Consider the following 20803-nt stretch of genomic DNA (forward strand, 5'->3'; position numbering starts at 1 on the left):
CAGGTTAAGTTTGGTTAGGTTAGGTTAGGATAGGTTGGGTTAAGTTAGGATAGGTTAAGTTTGGTTAGGTTTGGTTAAGTTGGGTTAGGTTAAGTTAGGTTTGGTTACGTTAAGTTAGGTTAGTTTAGTTTAGGTTAGGTTAGGTTAGTTTAGGTTAGGTTAGGTTAAGTTTGGTCAGGTTTGGTTAGGTTTGGTTAAGTTAAATTTGGTTAGGTTAGGTTTGGTTAGCTTTGGTTAGGTTAGGCTACATTAAGTTAGGTTTGGTTAGGTTAGGCTACATTAAGTTAGGTTTGGTTAGGTTAGGCTACATTAAGTTAGGTTTGGTTAGGTTAGGCTACATTAAGTTAGATTGGTTACATTAAGTTAGGTTAAGTTAAGTTTGGTTAGGTTTGGTTTCCATTCAGTTACTAAGATCAACTAACATCAACTTTTATTTACATTCAATCAGTTAATTAATATCACTTCACACCCACCAGAAACACTCCAATACACCCCAAAAACACACACAAACACCCAAAAACACACAAAAATCCCAAAACACCAAAACACACACACAAACACCCAAACCACCTAAAAAAAACACACAAAAACACAAAAACACACACAAAACACCTAAAAACATACACAAACAACCAAAAACACACACAAACATCCCAAAATACCCAAAAAACACCCATAAACACACAAAAACACCCAAAACACACCACAAACCATCCAAAAACACCCCTAAACATCCAAAAACACCCCAAAACACACAAAACTCCCTAAAACACACAAAAACACCCAAAACACACCACAAACCATCCAAAAACACCCCTAAACACCCCAAAAACACACAAAAATACCCAAAACACACCACAAACCATCCAAAAGCACCCCTTAACACCCAAAAAACACACAAAAACACCCAAAACACACCACAAATCATCCAAAAACACCCCTAAACACCCAAAAACACCCCAAAAACACACAAAACACACAAAAACACCCAAAAACACCCAGAAAACCCAAACACTGGTCGCCCACATTTCACCGTCCCCCTGACACCCTTCTGACCTCATCGTTTTCACCCACTTATGTACCTTTAAAACCCTCAAGACACCCCATAACACGCTCTGACACCCGCAACGCCCCTGCAGATGATTGCCGACGTCATCCGCACCTGCCTGGGCCCTCGTTGGATGCTGAAGATGCTGATGGATCCGATGGGGGGCGTGGTGATGACTAACGATGGTAATGCTATTTTGAGGGAGATTACTGTGCAACACCCTGCCACCAAGCACATGATTGAGATTGTGCGCACCCAGGATGAAGAGGTGAGGGGGTGTGGGTGCAGTTGGGGGGCATTGAGTAGGGGGGAGTGTGATAAGAGTGAGTGTTTTGTTAATTTTTTTTTGTTTGTTTGTTTGTTTCTGGGGGAGAGAGAGAGAGAGAGAGAGAGAGAGAGAAAAAGTGTGTTTCTGTGTATGAGTGTGAGAGAGAGAGAGAGAGAGAGAGAGAGAGAGTTTATTAGAAAATTTATGCTTATACTTAACCTAACAAAAAATAGAAACAAAAACACACAAACAAACACACCTAAACCCTTTCACACCCCCTTACCCCCCCTCACCGCTCCTCACCACCCCACCATTCCCTCAGGTGGGTGACAGAACAAGCAGTGTGGTGATCCTGGCAGGGGAGATGCTGGCGGTGGCTGAGCAGTACCTGGAGCAGAACATGCATCCGCTTATCATCATTCAGGGGTACAGACAGGCCCTCGACCATGCTCTGGAGGCCCTTAAAGACACCCTCAGGTACTTGTGGGGCTGGGCGACCTGGGGGGTGCTGTGGGAGGGCTGGGGGGGCACGGAGAGGGGCTGTTGGAGAGGAAAATTGCAGGATGTTAAATTTTTAATTTTTTTTTATGTATTTTTATGTTTAAATTGTTGAAGTGACCCTTAAGTGACCCTAATGACCTCTTACCTCCTCCCCCACACTCTCCTCTCTCCTGCTGGGGGCCCTGGGCAGAGAGGTTTGTAGATGTGAAAATTTTAAGTGTAATTTTATAGTTTTTTCTGTTGAAACCATAAAAAACGCCCCAAAATGACCCTTAAATTACCCTCTAATGACCTCTTATCCCCTCTCCCTCTACCTCTGTCCTACTGGGGGGCCTGGAGGAGGGGAGGTTTGTAGATTGGGTAGGTATGGGAGAGAGGTGTGTGTGAGAGAGAGAGAGAGAGAGAGAGAGAGAGAGAGATAAAAAACAAACTCAACAAAAACACCAAAAAAACACCCCTTCTACTCCTACACACCCCACCAGACACCCCTAGACCCCTTCACACCCCCCTGCCACACACCCCCAGACCCCCACTGACCCCCCTGAACCCCCACAGATCTCGGGAGGGGCCATCGAAGAGAGCTGTGTGCTGGACGGGATCATGATAAACAAGGATGTGACCTATGCAAAGATGAGCAGGAAAGTAGACAACCCTCGTATCATTCTCCTTGACTGCCCGCTGGAGTACAAGAAGGGCGAGAGCCAGACTTCGTTGGAAATGACTACTGAGACGGACTTTACGAGAGTGAGAGAGAGAAGGAGGGAATGTTTTGTTTGTTTGTTTGTTTGTTTGTTTGTTGTGTTTGTGTGTGTGTGTGTGTGAGAGAGAGAGAAAGAGTTTGTTCTTGTGTGTGTGAAAGAGAGAAAAAAGAGAGAATTTGTTTGTTTTTGTGTGAAAGAGAGAAAATTATTTATTTGGTCTCTTTGAAGTTAAGAAGGTGGGTGTGGGAGGGGGCAGGGGTGTGTGTTGGGGTATTTTTGTGGGAGAGAATGTTTGTGTGTGTGTGTGTGAGAGAGAGTTTGTCTGTTCTGATGCAAGAGAGAGAAAGAGTGTATTTTAGTATGTGTGAAAGAAAGAGAGAGAGTTTGTCTGTTCTGATGCAAGAGAGAAAGAGAAAGAATGTATTTTAGTGTGTATGAGAGAAAGAGAGAGAGAGAGACAGAGAGAATTTTTTTTGTGTGTGAGGAAGAGAGAAAATTAAAAAAATTAATAAATAATTAAATTCTATGCTTCTTTCCTTCCTCCCAGCCTCTCCCAGTGTATCCCAGCCTCTCCCAGTGCATCCCAGCCTCTCCCATTCCACCCCAGCCTCCCCCAGTGCATCCCAGCCTCTCCCAGTGCATCCCAGCCTCTCTCAGTCCACTCCAGCCTTTCACAGTGCATCCCAGCCTCTCCCAGTGCATCTCAGCCTCTCCCAGTGCATCCCAGCCTCTCCCAGTCCATCCCAGCCTCTCCCAGTGCATCCCAGCCTCTCCCAGTCCACCCCAGCCTCTCCCAGTCCACCCCAGCCTCTCCCAGTGCATCCCAGCCTATCCCATTCCATCCCAGCCAATCCCAGTCCACCCAAGCCTCTCCCAGTCCACCCAAGTCCTCTCTCCACCCTTCACTCACCACCCATTACTTCCCACAGATTGGTGATGAGTATTTTACATTTATCACCAAGTGCCAGGACCCCAAGGCATAAACGGTGCTGCTGAGGGGACCCAGCAAGGATATCGTGAATGAGGTGAGGATGCTGTTGGATGGCCGGGAGTGTTTAATTTGGTTTGATTTAAATTTTTTTGTGTTTTTTGTGTTTTTTGTGTTTGTTTTTGGAGATTTGGTTTAATTGTTTTTGTTTTTTTTCATTTCCACCCTAATCACTTAAAAAAATGCCCATTTCTACCCTAAAAACTGAAAAATACTGCCATTCCTCTCCTTAAACACCCAAAAAAAACACTCATTTTCACCATAATTAACCGAAAAACTCCTATTTTCTCCATAATAAACCAAAAAACACCCATTTCTGTGCTAGAAACAAAAAAAAACACCCATTTCTACCCAAAAACACCCAAATAAATAAGATCTACTCGTAACTCAACCTAAAAAAAAAATATATATATATATATATATATATATATATATATATATATATATATATATATATATATATATATATATATATAAAATAAATAAATAAACACCTGACCTGACTTGACCCGACCCATACCCACAGGTGGAGAGGAACCTTCAGGACGCCCTTGGAGTGGCCTGGAACTTGGCCCTGGAGCCCCGTCTGGTCCCTGGGGGCAGCGCGGTGGGCATGGCAGTCTCTAACTTCCTACAGCAGAAGGCCAAGGGGGTGTCAGGGGTGAGGCAGTGGCCCTATTCTGCTCTTGCCCAGGCTCTTGAGGTATGTGGGGGGGTGAGGGGAAGGAGGAGGAGGAGGAGGAAGAGGGTTGTTTTAAATTGTGTTTATTCTCTAACAGCAGACCAAAAACATGCCAAATTGTCTTGAAATGTCCCTAAAATTCCCTGAACTGTCTTGAAATGCCCTTAGATTTCCCTGAGCTGTCTTGAAATGCCCCTAAACTGCCTTAATAGGCCCCTAAATTCCCTGAAATGTCTTGAAATGCCCCTAAAATTTCCTGAAATGTTTTGAAATGCCCCTAAATTCCCTGAACTGTCTTGAAATGCCCCTAAAATTCTCTGAGCTGTCTTGAAATGCCCCTAAATTCCCTGAACTATCTTGAAATGCCCTTAAATTCCCTGAGCTGTCTTGAAATGCACCTAAAATTCCCTAAACTGTCTTGAAATGTCCCTAAATTCCCTGAATTTTTTTTTTTTTTTTTATGTAAGAAGGACACTGGCCAAGGGCAACAAAAATCTAATAAAAAAATATGCCCACTGAAATGCCAGTCCCATAAAAGGGTCAAAGCAGTGGTCAAAAATTGATGAATAAGTGTCTTGAAACGTCCCTCTTGAAGGAATTCAAGTCATAGGAAGGTGGAAATACAGAAGCAGGCAGGGACCTAACTTCATAGAAGCTGTTTTAGCTAGAGATGAGATGTGAAGTTTCCAGTTCAGATTATAAGTAAAGAACAGACCAAGGATGTTCAATGTAGAAGAGGGGGACAGTTGAGTGTCATTGAAGAAGAGGGGATAGTTGTCTGGAAGGTTGTGTCGAGTTGATAGATGGAGGAATTGAGTTTTTGAGGCATTGAACAATACCAAGTTTGCTCTGCCCCTATCAGAAATTTTAGAAAGATCAGAAGTCAGGCGTTCTGTGGCTTCCCTGCGTGATATGTTTACCTCCTGAAGGGTTGGACGTCTATGAAAAGATGTGGAAAAGTGCAGGGTGGTATCATCAGCGTAGGAGTGGATAGGACAAGAAGTTTGGTTTAGAAGATCATTAATGAATAATAGGAAGAGAGTGGGTGACAGGACAGAACCCTGAGGAACACCACTGTTAATAGATTTAGGAGAAGAACAGTGACCGTCTACCACAGCAGCAATAGAACGGTCAGAAAGAAAACTTGAGATGAAGTTACAGAGAGAAGGATAGAAACCATAGGAGGGTAGTTTGGAAATGAAAGCTTTGTGCCAGACTCTATCAAAAGCTTTTGATATGTCCAAGGCAACAGCAAAAGTTTCACCAAAATCTCTAAAAGAGGATGACCAAGACTCAGTAAGGAAAGCCAGAAGATCACCAGTAGAGCGGCCTTGACAGAACCCATACTGGTGATCAGATAGAAGGTTGTGAAGTGATAGATGCTTAAGAATCTTCCTGTTGAGGATAGATTCAAAAACTTTAGATAGGCAGGAAATTAAAGCAGTAGGACGGTAGTTTGTCTTGAAATGCCTCTAAATTCCCTGAACTGTCTTGAAATGCCCCTAAATTCCCTGAACTGTCTTGAAATAGCCCTAAAACTATCTTAAAATGCCCCTAAAAATACTCTTAAAAACCCGTGTCACTTCATCTACACTCATTTGAATGATAGTCTTGTTAATCTGTCACTAGAACCATAAAAACACCCTTAAAAACCCCGTATCCCTTCAACTAGAGCCTTTTCAATGCTGAAATCTTGTTAATCTGTCACTAGAACCATAAAAACGCCCTTGAAAACCCATGTAACTTCATCGAAAGCATTTTGAATGCTGATATCTTATTACTCTGTCACTAGAACTGTAAAAAACACCTTAAAAACCCGTGCTGCTTCATCTAGAGCCTTTTGAATGCTGAAATCTTGTTAATCTTTCACTAGAACCGTAGAAATACCCTTAAAAATCCATATAACTTCATCTAGAGCCTTTTGAATGCTGAAATCTTGTTAATCTGCCACTATAACCGTAAAAACACCCTTAAAAATCCTTATCCCTTCAACTAGAGGCTTTTGAATCCTGAAATCTTATTAATCTGTCACTAGAACTGTAAAAACACCCTTGAAAACCCATACAACTTCAACTAGAGCCTTTTGAATGTTGAAATCTTGTTAATCTGCTACTTTAACAGTAAAAACACCCTTAAATGTATTTTGGGTGAGTTTTGCACTCTCTCCTTCATAGGGACTCAAAAAGTGAACATTCAAATTTCCTGCACTTTTCCAATCCCTAGTAAGGAGAGAGCGCGAGACAAGAGTTTTGTAGGTATTTTGGTGTGTGTAACATTTCTGCCAATATTACAGGATGGAGACCTTAGGATACCACACGGAGGGGGGTGAAGGAGCCTTGGGGATGCCTGAAGGAGCAGCAGTGAAGGAGGGAGGCCTAGAGATGAAGGAAATGCAGAAAATTCCTGCAATACTGAACGCTTCTCTGGTCAGACTATCCTTCACTGAATATTTGGACCGAGGCTTCGAGATACGAGCTGAGCATCTGTTTTGTTTTAGTGTTTTGAGGCAGCTTTAAGTGTTTTTAGGTGTTTTTAGGTTGTTTTAAGTATTTTAGGTTTGTGGAAGGAAAGAGAAAGCTTAAATACAGTAATAAGGCCAAAAAAAAGGCTTAAATTGAGAGTTTTAAAGTCAGCCTAGCGAATATTAAGCTGTTTTAAGTATTTTAAGTTACCAGAAGAGAGGAAGCTAAAATTTAATACTACGATAAGGAAAAAGCATATTTCTTGCATTAGGAAGAGAAAAGCTTAATATTATTGACGTTTTTTATGAATTTCTTTTGATTTTATATTCAGTTTATTTATTTGTCATTATTTTTTAAGATCATTTGTTTATTTTCTTTATTTTTCGCTCGTTTTCATAATAGGAATGTTTAATTTTGAATGTATTTTTTCATTTTCTTTTTTTTTCACTTATTCGACTTAATATCCAGTTTATTTATTTATTATTACTTCTTAGTGTGTCTAAGTACTTACAAGGATCATTTATTTATTTATTATTATTTTTATTTTATTTTCCTTACGTTTTTTTTTTATAATGTGAACTTATTTCATCTATATTCCCGTTTTCTGTTACTTGTTCATGCCAGAGGTGACAATAAACATGAAGATTATTACTGCTTTTAATCCCACCGAGAGAGAGAGAGAGAGAGAGAGATAGGGTCATTTTAGTTGAGTCTATCCTCCGCTGGTTCGTGTTTGCTGCGGTGACACGGTACAGCTGTGAGAGAAATTTGCGTTCATAACCACGAAGGGGGTGTTCAATGGGGAAAGGGCAGTGAGGAAGTGATGATATTTATATTATTTAAATTATTACTTGATAATATGTCAACTTGTGTGTGGGGGGGAGGGGGGGGGGAGAAGCAGTCACAGGTGGCGCTTGGGAGGGTGAGCGGCTGGCTGGAGTGTTTTGGCCAGCCTTGGTCAGTCTTGCACCACACTCTGGTAATAAGTGTTTCCGTATTCCCGGCAGCTTCTCTCTGTACCAAGCACCGCCACGCAGCACCAGAGAGCCATGAGTACGTAAGGTGAGCCCAGCGGTGCCACGCAGCACCAGAGAGCCATAAGTACGTAAGGTATGTGCCAGCCTTACTGCCTTCACAGCTTCCCCCCTCCTCCTCCCTGTAGTGTCTTGTAGTCGTCTGTTATGGCTTTTTTTTTTCGTTATGTGGGTATTTTTTAGGGTTATTCATTTATTTTTAGGTTTTGTTTACATCTGAGTCTGGAAACAGTTGGAAATTTAGGCGAATATTGAAGGGTCGTCAATATGTAAACAAACCGTCAGCTGAGGTACAGGCCGGGTATCAGAGTTTTCAGCCATTATTTGCCCTGTCTCTCTCTTATTGTAAGCCTAACATATCACAAGATACAGCCACATGTCTAGCTTTCATATGCGCTGGTCAGATATATCCGCTATTGCCTGGTTTTGGTGTCACGAAGTAATAAATAAGGCAACATGGCCGCCGGCTCCTCCACTGAGGTCGGCCCCCAGGACATGTTCCGGCCTGTGGGTTCCAATATTTTTTATATTTTCCTTAATTACTTTATTCGGCTTCTATAGTAAGTTTTTATGGTTTCTAAAAATATTTTGTTGATGTTGAAGTGTTTTTGTTGCTTCAGTTAAGTAACTGGGCTGAATTTTGTGTAGTTTTTTTTATGTAAATATAGGGCCGTTTTCACGGTTATTTTTACCCACCCCGGTCCTTGGCTTTTTTATTTGAGGCTGTAGTGAAGCTTTTATTGCTTTAAAAAATCGTTTATGATTTTTAAAATGTTTTGCGTTCCTGTTGAGTTGAGTATGTGCATTTTGAAATGGTTTTTAGTTCCGTTAAAAGTGGTGATTTTGTGATTTTTTAGATTCCTTATTTCTCTATTTCAGCTTGTAACTAACTTTGCATTGCTTGAAAAAATAGTTTCGATTTTTTGAAGTGTTTTTTTACTGGTGTAAATTGAAATGGGTGGACTTTTGAATGGTTTTAATGGTGTCAAAAGTTCCAACACTTTTTCCATATTTGTGTTGATATTTCTTTACAACTACTCAGGCTGGAGATGTTTTGGTACTGTGAATATTAATTTAAGTAATTATCAAATCATAAAATAGAATGCATTCCAGCCTAGCTTCATTTTTTGTAGGGGTCAATTTCAAAATGAAATGCATTACGTACGTAAGGCAGCGGCTGGGGGCTCTCGCCTGTGACGTCATCAACAGACTGGGACTTCTCCGGCTCCAGTGTCTCTTGGTCAGTATTTACCGTAATTTCCAGTGTTTTCCAAGTATTTCCAGCTGTTTATAAACTCAGGTACGTAGATAGTAGTAGTAGAAGGAGGAAAATAAGAGAAATGGAGGAGGAGGAGGGAGAAATAAGGAGAAATGGAGGAGGAGGAGACAAAACAGGTAAATGGCAAGAAGACAATCTTTAGCTTAGTTTCCCATGAGGCGCTGCCATTCTCTATTATTTGGTGTGTTTTGGGTCCTTTAAGTGTGTTTTAGGTGTATTTGGGAGTGTTGTGGGGTGTTTTGAGTGTGTGGTAGTTGTGTTTAGGAGTGTTTTGGGTGTATATTAGCTGTTATCAGTGTGTGTTTTGGGTGAATTTTTGTTGTTTAAGTGAGGTTTAGGTTATTTCTAGGTGTATTTTATGTGTTTTGAGTGTTGTGGAGTGTTTTGAGTGTATAGTGGAGTGTTTTGGTGTGTTTGAGGGTGTATTGAATGAGTGTGAGTGTGTCTTGAGTTTATTTTGGGTGTTTTAAGTGTTTTGGGTAAGTGTTGGGTGTGTGTGGCGTCTTTTGGGTGTATTTGAGTGTGTGTGGAGTGTTCTGGGTGCGTTTGGGTGTGTTAGTTGTGTATTCTGTGGTGATGTGGGTGTTTTGGATGTTTTAAGTGTGTTTTGGGTGTGTTTGGTTGAGTTTTGTGGGTATTTGGGTGTGTTTTGAGTATGTTTTGAGTGTGTTTGGGTGAGTTTTGTGGAGATATTGGTGTGTTGAGTGTGTTTTGGTTGTTTTGAGTGTGTTTGGGTGAGTTTTGTGGGTATTTTGGTGTCTTTTGGGTGTGTTTTCGATGTTTTTAGTGTGTTTTGGATGTGTTTGGGTGAGTTTTGCGCTCTCTCCTTCCTAGGGACTCAAAAGACAAGAGTTTTGTAGGTATTTTGGTGTGTCTAACTACTACTACTACTACTACTACTACTACTACTACTACTACTACTACTACTACTACTACTACTACTACTACTACTACTATTGCTACTACAACCAATCTTACACAATCTACACTCAAAACCCTTCCTTCTCCCCCTCCTCGCCCCTTCTACCCCCTTCCCCCCCTGTCACCACCCCACACCTCACCTGCCGCACAATTACAGGTACATATTTCTGGAGTTCAAGGACAGGGCAGCAGCAGAGGAGGCAGTGAGGCAGAGGAACAATTATAAGCTAAACAAGCAGCACACGTTTCTCTGTAAGGTGTGTAGGGGGGAGAACTGTGGGAGTGAGGCAGGGGTGTTTGTGTGTGTGTGTCTGTGTGTGTGTGTGTGAGGGGCAGGTTTGTGTGTTTGTGAGGGAGATAGATGGGAAAGGAAAGACAGAGAGAGAGAGAGAGAGAGAGAGAGAGAGAGAGAGAGAGAGAGAGAGAGATTGTGTTGTGCGCGTTTGTGAGAGAGAGAGAGAGAGAGAGAGAGAGAGAGAGAGAGAGAGAGAGAGAGAGAGAGAGAGAAGAGTGTCGCTTCATCTAGAGCCTTTTGAATGCTGATATCTTGTTAATCTTTCACTAGAACCGTAAAAACACCCTTAAAAACCCATATAACTTCATCTAGAGCCTTTTGAATGCTGAAATCCTATTAATCTGTCATTAGAACCGTAAAAACACCTTTGAAAACCCGTGTCGCTTCAGCTAGAGCCTTTTGGATGCTGAAATCTTATTAATCTGTCACTAGAACCGTAAAAACACCCTTAAAAACCCGTGTCGCTTCATCTAGAGCCTTTTGAATGCTGAAATCTTATTAACCTGTCACTAGAACCGTAAAAACCCTTGAAAACCTGTGTCGCTTCATCTAGAGTCTTTTGAATGCTGAAATCTTGTTAATCTGTCAGTAGAACCGTAAAAACACCCTTAAAAACCCGTGTCGCTTCATCTAGAGCCTTTTGAATGCTGAAATCCTGTTAATCTGTCACTAGAATCGTAAAAACACCCTTAAAAACCGATATAACTTCATCTAGAGCCTTTTGAATGCTGAAATCTTGTTAATCTGTCACTAGAATCGTAAAAACACCCTTAAAAACCCATATAATTTCATCTAGAGCCTTTTGAATGCTGAAATCTTGTTAATGTGTTACTAGAACCGTAAAAATCTGACTTCGTCTTCGTTTTTCTCATTTCTTTGCACTAATATCAACACTGTGTATGTAATAACTTGCATTCAGGAGACAAAATACAAATTATTATTGTTTTCTATTTGATGATTTTACTTTAATATATAAAGAAAACCTCTAATCGAGAAATATTACGATAGCCTTCCAGTAGATTCCTAAATGCGTTCGGACAAAACTGGTGAATCATGCCGTTTAAATTTTGGAAAATATTTAATAAACAATAACAAACCTCAATCAGACCATAAAACACCGTAAAATATTCGACAACATATTAATAATCATAAATCACCCACAAACAATGACGGAGAGAAAAAAATACGAATGACAGTAAACAGAGGACAGTGTTGCCAACTCGGGGGAATCTCTGTATGGATGGGATGAAAGAAGAGGAAGAGGAGGAGGAAGAGAGAATGAAATGTTTGGTATTGCTTTTTTATTATTTATTCCTTTTATTTTTCTTCTTTTTCTTCTTTCTATAATACTTCTCGTCCTCTTCTTTCTTTTCCTCTTCATTTTCATTCTTTCATCTCTTCCTTTCTTCTCCTCCTCTTCGGTCTCTTAAGATCCTCATCTCCTTTATCTTCCTCCTCTCCCTCTTCCTCCTCATCCTCTCTCTCTCTCTCTCTCTCTCTCTCTCTCTCTCTCTCTCTCTCTCTCTCTCTCTCTCTCTCTCTGATTTTTGGCGGTGGTGGGGTTCGTTCTTTGTTTATTTTTCATTGTGTTTGTGTTTGTGTTTCGTTTCTCCTTATTTGGTTGTAAGGTTAGTTAATAATATTTTTAAGTAAGTTTACGGTGTTTTTCGTTAACTTTGGGGTTTTCTTGTGTGTTTTGTGGTGTTGGTGATTGTTATGTCTGTTTTTTTTTTCATTCGTTTGTTATTTTGTTTGTGGGTGTGCAGGCTAATTAATTTCGTTTTTCAGGTAAATATGTCTTTTTTGGTTTTTAGGGATATTTTAGGGAATTTTAGGGTTTGTTTTAGGTACTGGTGATTGTAATGTCTGATTTTCATTAGTTTGTGTGTTTTTTGTTTGTTTAAGAGTGTGCAGGCTAATTAATTTCGTTTTTCAGGTAATTATGCGTTTATTTTTTATTTATTTTTTTATTTTTTTTTTTGTTTATTTTAGGGAATATTAGGGTTGGTTTAAGTACTGGTGGTTGTAATGTTTGTTTTTTGCATTAGTTTGTTTGTTTGAGAGTGTGCAGTCTAATTAATTTAGTTTTTTGGCTAAATGTGCATTTTTTTGGATTTTTTTGGTATATTTTAGGGAATATTAGGGTTGGTTTTAGGTATTGGTGATTGTAATGTCTTTTTTTTATTTTTTTATTTTGTTTATTTTGTTTATTTATTTATTTATTTAATTATTTATTTTATTTATTTATTTATTTATTTATTTATTTATTTATTTATTTTATTTATTTATTTTTTTTGGGGGGGGCTGTGCAGGTTAGTTAGTTTCGTTCGTGCATGTGTTTTATGAGCCAATCTCCATTTTCAGATCAGAACACCAAGAGTGAGTCTGGAAGGAAGGTCCAGTATACAGAACATTAATGCTGGCAAGGTGGTTTGAGTCAGGTTAAGTTTGGTTAGGTTAGGTTAGGATAGGTTGGGTTAAGTTAGGATAGGTTAAGTTTGGTTAGGTTTGGTTAAGTTGGGTTAGGTTAAGTTAGGTTTGGTTACGTTAAGTTAGGTTAGTTTAGTTTAGGTTAGGTTAGGTTAGTTTAGGTTAGGTTAGGTTAAGTTTGGTCAGGTTTGGTTAGGTTTGGTTAAGTTAAATTTGGTTAGGTTAGGTTTGGTTAGCTTTGGTTAGGTTAGGCTACATTAAGTTAGGTTTGGTTAGGTTAGGCTACATTAAGTTAGGTTTGGTTAGGTTAGGCTACATTAAGTTAGGTTTGGGTAGGTTAGGCTACATTAAGTTAGATTGGTTACATTAAGTTAGGTTAAGTTAAGTTTGGTTAGGTTTGGTTTCCATTCAGTTACTAAGATCAACTAACATCAACTTTTATTTACATTCAATCAGTTAATTAATATCACTTCACACCCACCAGAAACACTCCAATACACCCCAAAAACACACACAAACACCCAAAAACACACAAATATCCCAAAACACCAAAACACACACACAAACACCCAAACCACCTAAAAAAAACACACAAAAACACAAAAATACACACAAAACACCTAAAAACATACACAAACAACCAAAAACACACACAAACATCCCAAAATACCCAAAAAACACCCATAAACACACAAAAACACCCAAAACACACCACAAACCATCCAAAAACACCCCTAAACATCCAAAAACACCCCAAAAACACACAAAACTCCCAAAAACACACAAAAACACCCAAAACACACCACAAACCATCCAAAAACACCCCTAAACACCCCAAAAACACACAAAAACACCCAAAACACACCACAAACCATCCAAAAACACCCCTTAACACCCAAAAAACACACAAAAACACCCAAAACACACCACAAATCATCCAAAAACACCCCTAAACACCCAAAAACACCCCAAAAACACACAAAACACACAAAACCACCCAAAAACACCCAGAAAACCCCAACACTGGTCGCCCACATTTCACCGTCCCCCTGACACCCTTCTGACCTCATCGTTTTCACCCACTTATGTACCTTTAAAACCCTCAAGACACCCCATAACACGCTCTGACACCCGCAACACCCCTGCAGATGATTGCCGACGTCATCCGCACCTGCCTGGGCCCTCGTTGGATGCTGAAGATGCTGATGGATCCGATGGGGGGCGTGGTGATGACTAACGATGGTAATGCTATTTTGAGGGAGATTACTGTGCAACACCCTGCCACCAAGCACATGATTGAGATTGTGCGCACCCAGGATGAAGAGGTGAGGGGGTGTGGGTGCAGTTGGGGGGCATTGAGTAGGGGGGAGTGTGATAAGATTGAGTGTTTTGTTAATTTTTTTTTTTTGTTTGTTTGTTTGTTCCTGGGGAGAGAGAGAGAGAGAGAGAGAGAGAGAGAGAGAGAGAAAAAGTGTGTTTCTGTGTATGAGTGTGTGAGAGAGAGAGAGAGAGAGAGAGAGAGAGAGAGAGTTTATTAGAAAATTTATGCTTATACTTAACCTAACAAAAAATAGAAACAAAAACACACAAACAAACACACCTAAACCCTTTCACACCCCCTTACCCCCTCTCACCGCTCCTCACCACCCCACCATTCCCTCAGGTGGGTGACGGAACAAGCAGTGTGGTGATCCTGGCAGGGGAGATGTTGGCGGTGGCTGAGCAGTACCTGGAGCAGAACATGCATCCGCTTATCATCATTCAGGGGTACAGACAGGCCCTCGACCATGCTCTGGAGGCCCTTAAAGACACCCTCAGGTACTTGTGGGGCTGGGCGACCTTGGGGGTGCTGTGGGAGGGCTGGGGGGGCACGGAGAGGGGCTGTTGGAGAGGAAAATTGCAGGATGTTAAATTTTTAAGTTTTTTTTATGTATTTTTATGTTTAAATTGTTGAAGTGACCCTTAAGTGACCCTAATGACCTCTTACCTCCTCCCCCACACTCTCCTCTCTCCTGCTGGGGGCCCTGGGCAGAGAGGTTTGTAGATGTGAAAATTTTAAGTGTAATTTTATAGTTTTTTCTGTTGAAACCATAAAAAACGCCCCAAAATGACCCTTAAATTACCCTCTAATGACCTCTTATCCCCTCTCCCTCTACCTCTGTCCTACTGGGGGGCCTGGAGGAGGGGAGGTTTGTAGATTGGGAAGGTATGGGAGAGAGGTGTGTGTGAGAGAGAGACAGAGAGAGAGAGAGAGAGAGAGAGAGAGAGAGAGAGAGAGAGAGAGAGAGAGAGAGATCAAAAACAAACTCAACAAAAACACCAAAAAAACACCCCTTCTACTCCTACACACCCCACCAGACACCCCTAGACCCCTTCACACCCCCCTGCCACACACCCCCAGACCCCCACTGACCCCCCTGAACCCCCACAGATCCCGGGAGGGGCCATCGAAGAGAGCTGTGTGCTGGACGGGATCATGATAAACAAGGATGTGACCTATGCAAAGATGAGCAGGAAAGTAGACAACCCTCGTATCATTCTCCTTGACTGCCCGCTGGAGTACAAGAAGGGCGAGAGCCAGACTTCGTTGGAAATGACTGCTGAGACGGACTTTACGAGAGTGAGAGAGAGAGGGAGGGAATGTTTTGTTTGTTTGTTTGTTTGTTTGTTTGTTGTGTTTGTGTGTGTGTGTGTGTGTGAGAGAGAGAGAAAGAGTTTGTTCTTGTGTGTGTGAAAGAGAGAAAAAAGAGAATTTGTTTTTGTGTGAAAGAGAGAAAATTATTTATTTGGTCTCTTTGAAGTTAAGAAGGTGGGTGTGGGGGGGGGGCAGGGGTGTGTGTGTTGGGGTATTTTTGTGGGAGAGAATGTTTGTGTGTGTGTGTGTGAGAGAGAGTTTGTCTGTTCTGATGCAAGAGAGAGAAAGAGTGTATTTTAGTATGTGTGAAAGAAAGAGAGAGAGTTTGTCTCTTCTGATGCAAGAGAGAAAGAGAAAGAGTGTATTTTAGTGTGTATGAGAGAAAGAGAGAGAGAGAGACAGAGAGAATTTTTTTTGTGTGTGAGGAAGAGAGAAAATTTAAAAAATTAATAAATAATTAAATTCTATGCTTCTTTCCTTCCTCCCAGCCTCTCCCAGTGTATCCCAGCCTCTCCCAGTGCATCCCAGCCTCTCCCATTCCACCCCAGCCTCCCCCAGTGCATCCCAGCCTCTCCCAGTGCATCCCAGCCTCTCTCAGTCCACTCCAGCCTTTCACAGTGCATCCCAGCCTCTCCCAGTGCATCTCAGCCTCTCCCAGTGCATCCCAGCCTCTCCCAGTCCATCCCAGCCTCTCCCAGTGCATCCCAGCCTCTCCCAGTCCACCCCAGCCTCTCCCAGTCCACCCCAGCCTCTCCCAGTGCATCCCAGCCTATCCCATTCCATCCCAGCCAATCCCAGTCCACCCCAGCCTCTCCCAGTCCACCCAAGTCCTCTCTCCACCCTTCACTCACCACCCATTACTTCCCACAGATTGGTGATGAATATTTTACATTTATCACCAAGTGCCAGGACCCCAAGGCATAAACGGTGCTGCTCAGGGGACCCAGCAAGGATATCGTGAATGAGGTGAGGATGCTGTTGGATGGCCGGGAGTGTTTAATTTGGTTTGATTTAAATTTTTTTGTGTTTTTTGTGTTTTTTGTGTTTGTTTTTGGAGATTTGGTTTAATTGTTTTTTTTTTTTTCATTTCCACCCTAATCACTTAAAAAAATGCCCATTTCTACCCTAAAAACTGAAAAATACTGCCATTCCTCTCCTTAAACACCCAAAAAAAACACTCATTTTCACCATAATTAACTGAAAAACTCCTATTTTCTCCATAATAAACCAAAAAACACCCATTTCTGTGCTAGAAACAAAAAAACCACCCATTTCTACCCAAAAACACCCAAATAAATAAGATCTACTCGTAACTCAACCTAAAAAAAAAATATATATATATATATATATATATATATATATATATATATATATATATATATATATATATATATATATATATATATATATATATATATATATATAAATAAACACCTGACCTGACTTGACCCGACCCATACCCACAGGTGGAGAGGAACCTTCAGGACGCCCTTGGAGTGGCCTGGAACTTGGCCCTGGAGCCCCGTCTGGTCCCTGGGGGCAGTGCGGTGGGCATGGCAGTCTCTAACTTCCTACAGCAGAAGGCCAAGGGGGTGTCAGGGGTGAGGCAGTGGCCCTATTCTGCTCTTGCCCAGGCTCTTGAGGTATGTGGGGGGGTGAGGGGAAGGAGGAGGAGGAGGAGGAAGAGGGTTGTTTTAAATTGTGTTTATTCTCTAACAGCAGACCAAAAACATGCCAAATTGTCTTGAAATGTCCCTAAAATTCCCTGAACTGTCTTGAAATGCCCTTAGATTTCCCTGAGCTGTCTTGAAATGCCCCTAAACTGCCTTAATATGCCCCTAAATTCCCTGAAATGTCTTGAAATGCCCCTAAAATTTCCTGAAATGTTTTGAAATGCCCCTAGATTCCCTGAACTGTCTTGAAATGCCCCTAAAATTCTCTGAGCTGTCTTGAAATGCCCCTAAATTCCCTGAACTATCTTGAAATGCCCTTAAATTCCCTGAGCTGTCTTGAAATGCACCTAAAATTCCCTAAACTGTCTTGAAATGTCCCTAAATTCCCTGAATTTTTTTTTTTTTTTTTTTTTATGTAAGAAGGACACTGGCCAAGGGCAACAAAAATCTAATAAAAAAATATGCCCACTGAAATGCCAGTCCCATAAAAGGGTCAAAGCAGTGGTCAAAAATTGATGAATAAGTGTCTTGAAACGTCCCTCTTGAAGGAATTCAAGTCATAGGAAGGTGGAAATACAGAAGCAGGCAGGGACCTAACTTCATAGAAGCTGTTTTAGCTAGAGATGAGATGTGAAGTTTCCAGTTCAGATTATAAGTAAAGAACAGACCAAGGATGTTCAATGTAGAAGAGGGGGACAGTTGAGTGTCATTGAAGAAGAGGGGATAGTTGTCTGGAAGGTTGTGTCGAGTTGATAGATGGAGGAATTGAGTTTTTGAGGCATTGAACAATACCAAGTTTGCTCTGCCCCTATCAGAAATTTTAGAAAGATCAGAAGTCAGGCGTTCTGTGGCTTCCCTGCGTGATATGTTTACCTCCTGAAGGGTTGGACGTCTATGAAAAGATGTGGAAAAGTGCAGGGTGGTATCATCAGCGTAGGAGTGGATAGGACAAGAAGTTTGGTTTAGAAGATCATTAATGAATAATAGGAAGAGAGTGGGTGACAGGACAGAACCCTGAGGAACACCACTGTTAATAGATTTAGGAGAAGAACAGTGACCGTCTACCACAGCAGCAATAGAACGGTCAGAAAGAAAACTTGAGATGAAGTTACAGAGAGAAGGATAGAAACCATAGGAGGGTAGTTTGGAAATGAAAGCTTTGTGCCAGACTCTATCAAAAGCTTTTGATATGTCCAAGGCAACAGCAAAAGTTTCACCAAAATCTCTAAAAGAGGATGACCAAGACTCAGTAAGGAAAGCCAGAAGATCACCAGTAGAGCGGCCTTGACAGAACCCATACTGGTGATCAGATAGAAGGTTGTGAAGTGATAGATGCTTAAGAATCTTCCTGTTGAGGATAGATTCAAAAACTTTAGATAGGCAGGAAATTAAAGCAGTAGGACGGTAGTTTGTCTTGAAATGCCTCTAAATTCCCTGAACTGTCTTGAAATGCCCCTAAATTCCCTGAACTGTCTTGAAATAGCCCTAAAACTATCTTAAAATGCCCCTAAAAATACTCTTAAAAACCCGTGTCACTTCATCTACAGCCATTTGAATGATAGTCTTGTTAATCTGTCACTAGAACCATAAAAACACCCTTAAAACCCCGTATCCCTTCAACTAGAGCCTTTTCAATGCTGAAATCTTGTTAATCTGTCACTAGAACCGTAAAAACGCCCTTGAAAACCCATGTAACTTCATCTAAAGCATTTTGAATGCTGATATCTTATTACTCTGTCACTAGAACTGTAAAAAACACCTTAAAAACCCGTGCTGCTTCATCTAGAGCCTTTTGAATGCTGAAATCTTGTTAATCTTTCACTAGAACCGTAGAAATACCCTTAAAAATCCATATAACTTCATCTAGAGCCTTTTGAATGCTGAAATCTTGTTAATCTGCCACTATAACCGTAAAAACACCCTTAAAAATCCTTATCCCTTCAACTAGAGGCTTTTGAATCCTGAAATCTTATTAATCTGTCACTAGAACTGTAAAAACACCCTTGAAAACCCATACAACTTCAACTAGAGCCTTTTGAATGTTGAAATCTTGTTAATCTGCTACTTTAACAGTAAAAACACCCTTAAATGTATTTTGGGTGAGTTTTGCACTCTCTCCTTCATAGGGACTCAAAAAGTGAACATTCAAATTTCCTGCACTTTTCCAATCCCTAGTAAGGAGAGAGCGCGAGACAAGAGTTTTGTAGGTATTTTGGTGTGTGTAACATTTCTGCCAATATTACAGGATGGAGACGTTAGGATACCACACGGAGGGGGGTGAAGGAGCCTTGGGGATGCCTGAAGGAGCAGCAGTGAAGGAGGGAGGCCTAGAGATGAAGGAAATGCAGAAAATTCCTGCAATACTGAACGCTTCTCTGGTCAGACTATCCTTCACTGAATATTTGGACCGAGGCTTCGAGATACGAGCTGAGCATCTGTTTTGTTTTATTGTTTTGAGGCAGCTTTAAGTGTTTTTAGGTGTTTTTAGGTTGTTTTAAGTATTTTAGGTTTGTGGAAGGAAAGAGAAAGCTTAAATACAGTAATAAGGCCAAAAAAAAGGCTTAAATTGAGAGTTTTAAAGTCAGCCTAGCGAATATTAAGCTGTTTTAAGTATTTTAAGTTACCAGAAGAGAGGAAGCTAAAATTTAATACTACGATAAGGAAAAAGCATATTTCTTGCATTAGGAAGAGAAAAGCTTATTATTATTGACGTTTTTTATGAATTTCTTTTGATTTTATATTCAGTTTATTTATTTGTCATTATTTTTTAAGATCATTTGTTTATTTTCTTTATTTTTCGCTCGTTTTCATAATAGGAATGTTTAATTTTGAATGTATATTTTCATTTTTCTTTTTTTTTTCACTTATTCGACTTAATATCCAGTTTATTTATTTATTATTACTTCTTAGTGTGTCTAAGTACTTACAAGGATCATTTATTTATTTATTATTATTTTTATTTTATTTTCCTTACGTTTTTTTTTTTATAATGTGAACTTATTTCATCTATATTCCCGTTTTCTGTTACTTGTTCATGCCAGAGGTGACAATAAACATGAAGATTATTACTGCTTTTAATCCCACCGAGAGAGAGAGAGAGAGAGAGAGAGAGAGAGAGAGAGAGAGAGAGAGAGAGAGAGAGAGAGAGATAGGGTCATTTTAGTTGAGTCTATCCTGCGCTGGTTCGTGTTTGCTGCGGTGACACGGTACAGCTGTGAGAGAAATTTGCGTTCATAACCACGAAGGGGGTGTTCAATGGGGAAAGGGCAGTGAGGAAGTGATGATATTTATATTATTTAAATTATTACTTGATAATATGTCAACTTGTGTGTGGGGGGGAGGGGGGGGGGAGAAGCAGTCACAGGTGGCGCTTGGGAGGGTGAGCGGCTGGCTGGAGTGTTTTGGCCAGCCTTGGTCAGTCTTGCACCACACTCTGGTAATAAGTGTTTCCGTATTCCCGGCAGCTTCTCTCTGTACCAAGCACCGCCACGCAGCACCAGAGAGCCATGAGTACGTAAGGTGAGCCCAGCGGTGCCACGCAGCACCAGAGAGCCATAAGTACGTAAGGTATGTGCCAGCCTTACTGCCTTCACAGCTTCCCCCCTCCTCCTCCCTGTAGTGTCTTGTAGTCGTCTGTTATGGCTTTTTTTTTTCGTTATGTGGGTATTTTTTAGGGTTATTCATTTATTTTTAGGTTTTGTTTACATCTGAGTCTGGAAACAGTTGGAAATTTAGGCGAATATTGAAGGGTCGTCAATATGTAAACAAACCGTCAGCTGAGGTACAGGCCGGGTATCAGAGTTTTCAGCCATTATTTGCCCTGTCTCTCTCTTATTGTAAGCCTAACATATCACAAGATACAGCCACATGTCTAGCTTTCATATGC

The 20803-nt window shown here is 40.8% G+C and overlaps 2 protein-coding genes and 1 pseudogene across 2 annotated transcripts; all 3 read left to right on the top strand.

Annotated features, from left to right (window-relative positions):
• The window catches only part of LOC135088735 (T-complex protein 1 subunit gamma-like), a 23444-nt pseudogene extending 10835 nt beyond the window's left edge, over positions 1 to 12609 (top strand).
• Positions 8141 to 19982, top strand: LOC135088740 (T-complex protein 1 subunit gamma-like). Its single transcript, XM_063983732.1, is given in 11 exon segments — positions 8141 to 8191; positions 9435 to 9442; positions 10042 to 10136; positions 12544 to 12581; positions 12583 to 12606; positions 13758 to 13934; positions 14273 to 14427; positions 15041 to 15229; positions 16115 to 16210; positions 16711 to 16887; positions 19163 to 19982. Coding segments are annotated over 8 exon segments (597 nt in total). The 3' UTR covers positions 15090 to 15229; positions 16115 to 16210; positions 16711 to 16887; positions 19163 to 19982.
• On the top strand, positions 15116 to 20427 carry LOC135088745 (T-complex protein 1 subunit gamma-like). The gene is made up of 7 exons (XM_063983747.1): positions 15116 to 15229; positions 15793 to 15901; positions 15963 to 16162; positions 16711 to 16887; positions 19044 to 19054; positions 19163 to 19354; positions 20382 to 20427. Exons 1-7 carry the CDS (start codon positions 15116 to 15118, stop codon positions 20425 to 20427), a joined length of 849 nt encoding a protein of 282 aa, XP_063839817.1.
• Positions 20428 to 20803: the final 376 nt, after the last annotated feature.

This window comes from Scylla paramamosain, chromosome 3, assembly GCF_035594125.1.
Source record: "Scylla paramamosain isolate STU-SP2022 chromosome 3, ASM3559412v1, whole genome shotgun sequence".
In the NCBI taxonomy this organism is placed as follows: Eukaryota; Metazoa; Arthropoda; class Malacostraca; order Decapoda; family Portunidae; genus Scylla; species Scylla paramamosain.

Bases quoted from the DNA above. Each gene is read 5' to 3' on its own strand.
- LOC135088745 (XM_063983747.1), top strand. From the start codon at position 15,116: ATGAGCAGGAAAGTAGACAACCCTCGTATCATTCTCCTTGACTGCCCG. The intron at 16,163-16,710 runs GCATAAACGGTG...CCATACCCACAG, and splicing joins CCAAGTGCCAGGACCCCAAG to GTGGAGAGGAACCTTCAGGA. The intron at 19,355-20,381 runs GTTTTGTTTTAT...TATTCCCGGCAG, and splicing joins GAGATACGAGCTGAGCATCT to CTTCTCTCTGTACCAAGCAC.